Below are 1708 nucleotides of genomic sequence, written 5' to 3' on the forward strand. Positions count from 1 at the left end.
GTTGGGGGTCCGGTGCTCAAGGGCACCTCAGTCGTGGTATTGAAGGTGGGAGAGAGCGCTGTACATGCACTCCCCCCACCTACAATCCCTGTTGGTACGAGACTTGAACCCGCAACCTTTGGGTTACGAGTCCGACTCTCTAACCATTGGGCCACGACTTCCCACAAAGTTTTTTTTTGTAATTATTGTTGCTGTAATCAGCACTTGGTTTATCTCAAGGCTCTGTGTTGACAGACATACGGCTGGGGTTATAACTGCAATGGGCAGCTTGGTTTGGGCAACAATGGCAACCAGCAAACCCCCTGCCGGATCGCCGCCTTACAGGGAATCAACATTGTACAGGTGACAAACAAAGACTTCTGAGTATTAATCAGTAGGATATGTTGGTCTTCTGAAATGAGGTGGCTCATTTGCTTGTTGTTATGTGCTTTTGTCAGTTTTTATTAGTTTTTTTGTAAATGTCTGTTTAACTTTAATTTTTTAATTTAAATTTTAGTTTAATTAATTTTAGTAATTCAACTTTAACTTTATTTCAATTAGTTGCCAAAGCAACATTGCTTTTTTTAATTTACGTTTTTAAGTTTCTTTAAGTTATAAAAATCTAATATTTATATTTTCAGTTATTTCAGCCTTATTTCAGATGTAAATTGTTTATTATTTTATAATAATGACAGATTTATACATTATTTTATATACAGTGGGTATAGAAAAGTATCACCCCCCCCTTTAAAATAATCACATTTTGTTGCTTTGCAGCCTGAAAGGAAAGATGGACACAGTTTTTTGTTATATCCAGCTGTATTTACTCAGTGCAACTTATAACAACCAAGTGAAAGATATAACACCAACATGTCAGAAAAAAATAAAAACAGAATCACTGATTTGATTGTGATTCACCCCTTGTGTCAATATTTTGTTTAACCACCTTTTGCTTTAATTACAGCCTTTAGTCTGTTGGGATATGTCTCTACTAACTTTGCACATCTAGACTTTGCAATATTTGCCCACTCTTCTTTGCAGAACTGCTCAAGTTTTTGACAGAGATCTTTTGGCAGTGTCTTGCCACTCATAGTTGATTGTTTGCTTCAGTTGCACTACCAAGGACGGAAATGCTCCAGGAAAGCTCTTTTCATGCTGAGCTGATTCAAATGACCACAGCTGATCACAGTTGAAAGTCAAATGGCTTTGTGTGCTTTTGAGAAGGTGATTAGCTAAACCTGATTGAGTTTACAAGTCATTTTTTGGAGTGGGGTGATCCTTTTTGCAAAGGAGTGATTTTTTTATTTATATTTATTTTTTTGACGTGTTTGTGTTATATCTTTCACTTGGATGTTATAAGTTGCAGTTGAGTAAATACAGCTGGATAAAACAAAAACTGTGTCTTCATTTCAGGCTGCAAAGTAACAAAATGTGATCATATTTAAGGGGGGTGATTATTTTCTATACCCACTGTATGTTTATTGTTGTTCTGTCAACTATTTTATAATTTTTATCGATCAGGCACCCCTAGTATTAAGACACATTATTTGTTGTCTATGATCATTTATTTATTTAGTCATTTAGCAGATGCTTTTATTCAAAGTGACTTACAATAAAAAGCAGTCAAAACTAACAAAAGAGCAACAATATATAAGTGCAAATGACAAGTCTCGGTTAGCCTAACGCAGTACACGTATCAAGGTGTATGTGTGTGTGTGTGTGTGTGTGT

General features: G+C 35.8%; 1 protein-coding gene across 3 annotated transcripts in view; it reads left to right on the top strand.

Annotated features, from left to right (window-relative positions):
- The window catches only part of rcbtb2 (regulator of chromosome condensation (RCC1) and BTB (POZ) domain containing protein 2), a 40338-nt gene that overhangs the window by 15640 nt on the left and 22990 nt on the right, over nucleotides 1–1708 (top strand). For 2 of the 3 annotated variants that reach the window (XM_016536269.1, XM_016536253.1), the window contains exon 6: nucleotides 235–342. The exons of the other annotated variant lie outside the window; for it this stretch is intronic. In XM_016536269.1, the coding sequence (XP_016391755.1) occupies nucleotides 235–342 (108 nt within the window). The remainder of the gene's footprint in view (nucleotides 1–234; nucleotides 343–1708) is intronic. 3 annotated transcript variants of the gene reach the window in all.

Source organism: Sinocyclocheilus rhinocerous, unplaced genomic scaffold (assembly GCF_001515625.1).
Source record: "Sinocyclocheilus rhinocerous isolate Xijiao unplaced genomic scaffold, SAMN03320098_v1.1 scaffold974, whole genome shotgun sequence".
Taxonomy (NCBI): Eukaryota; Metazoa; Chordata; class Actinopteri; order Cypriniformes; family Cyprinidae; genus Sinocyclocheilus; species Sinocyclocheilus rhinocerous.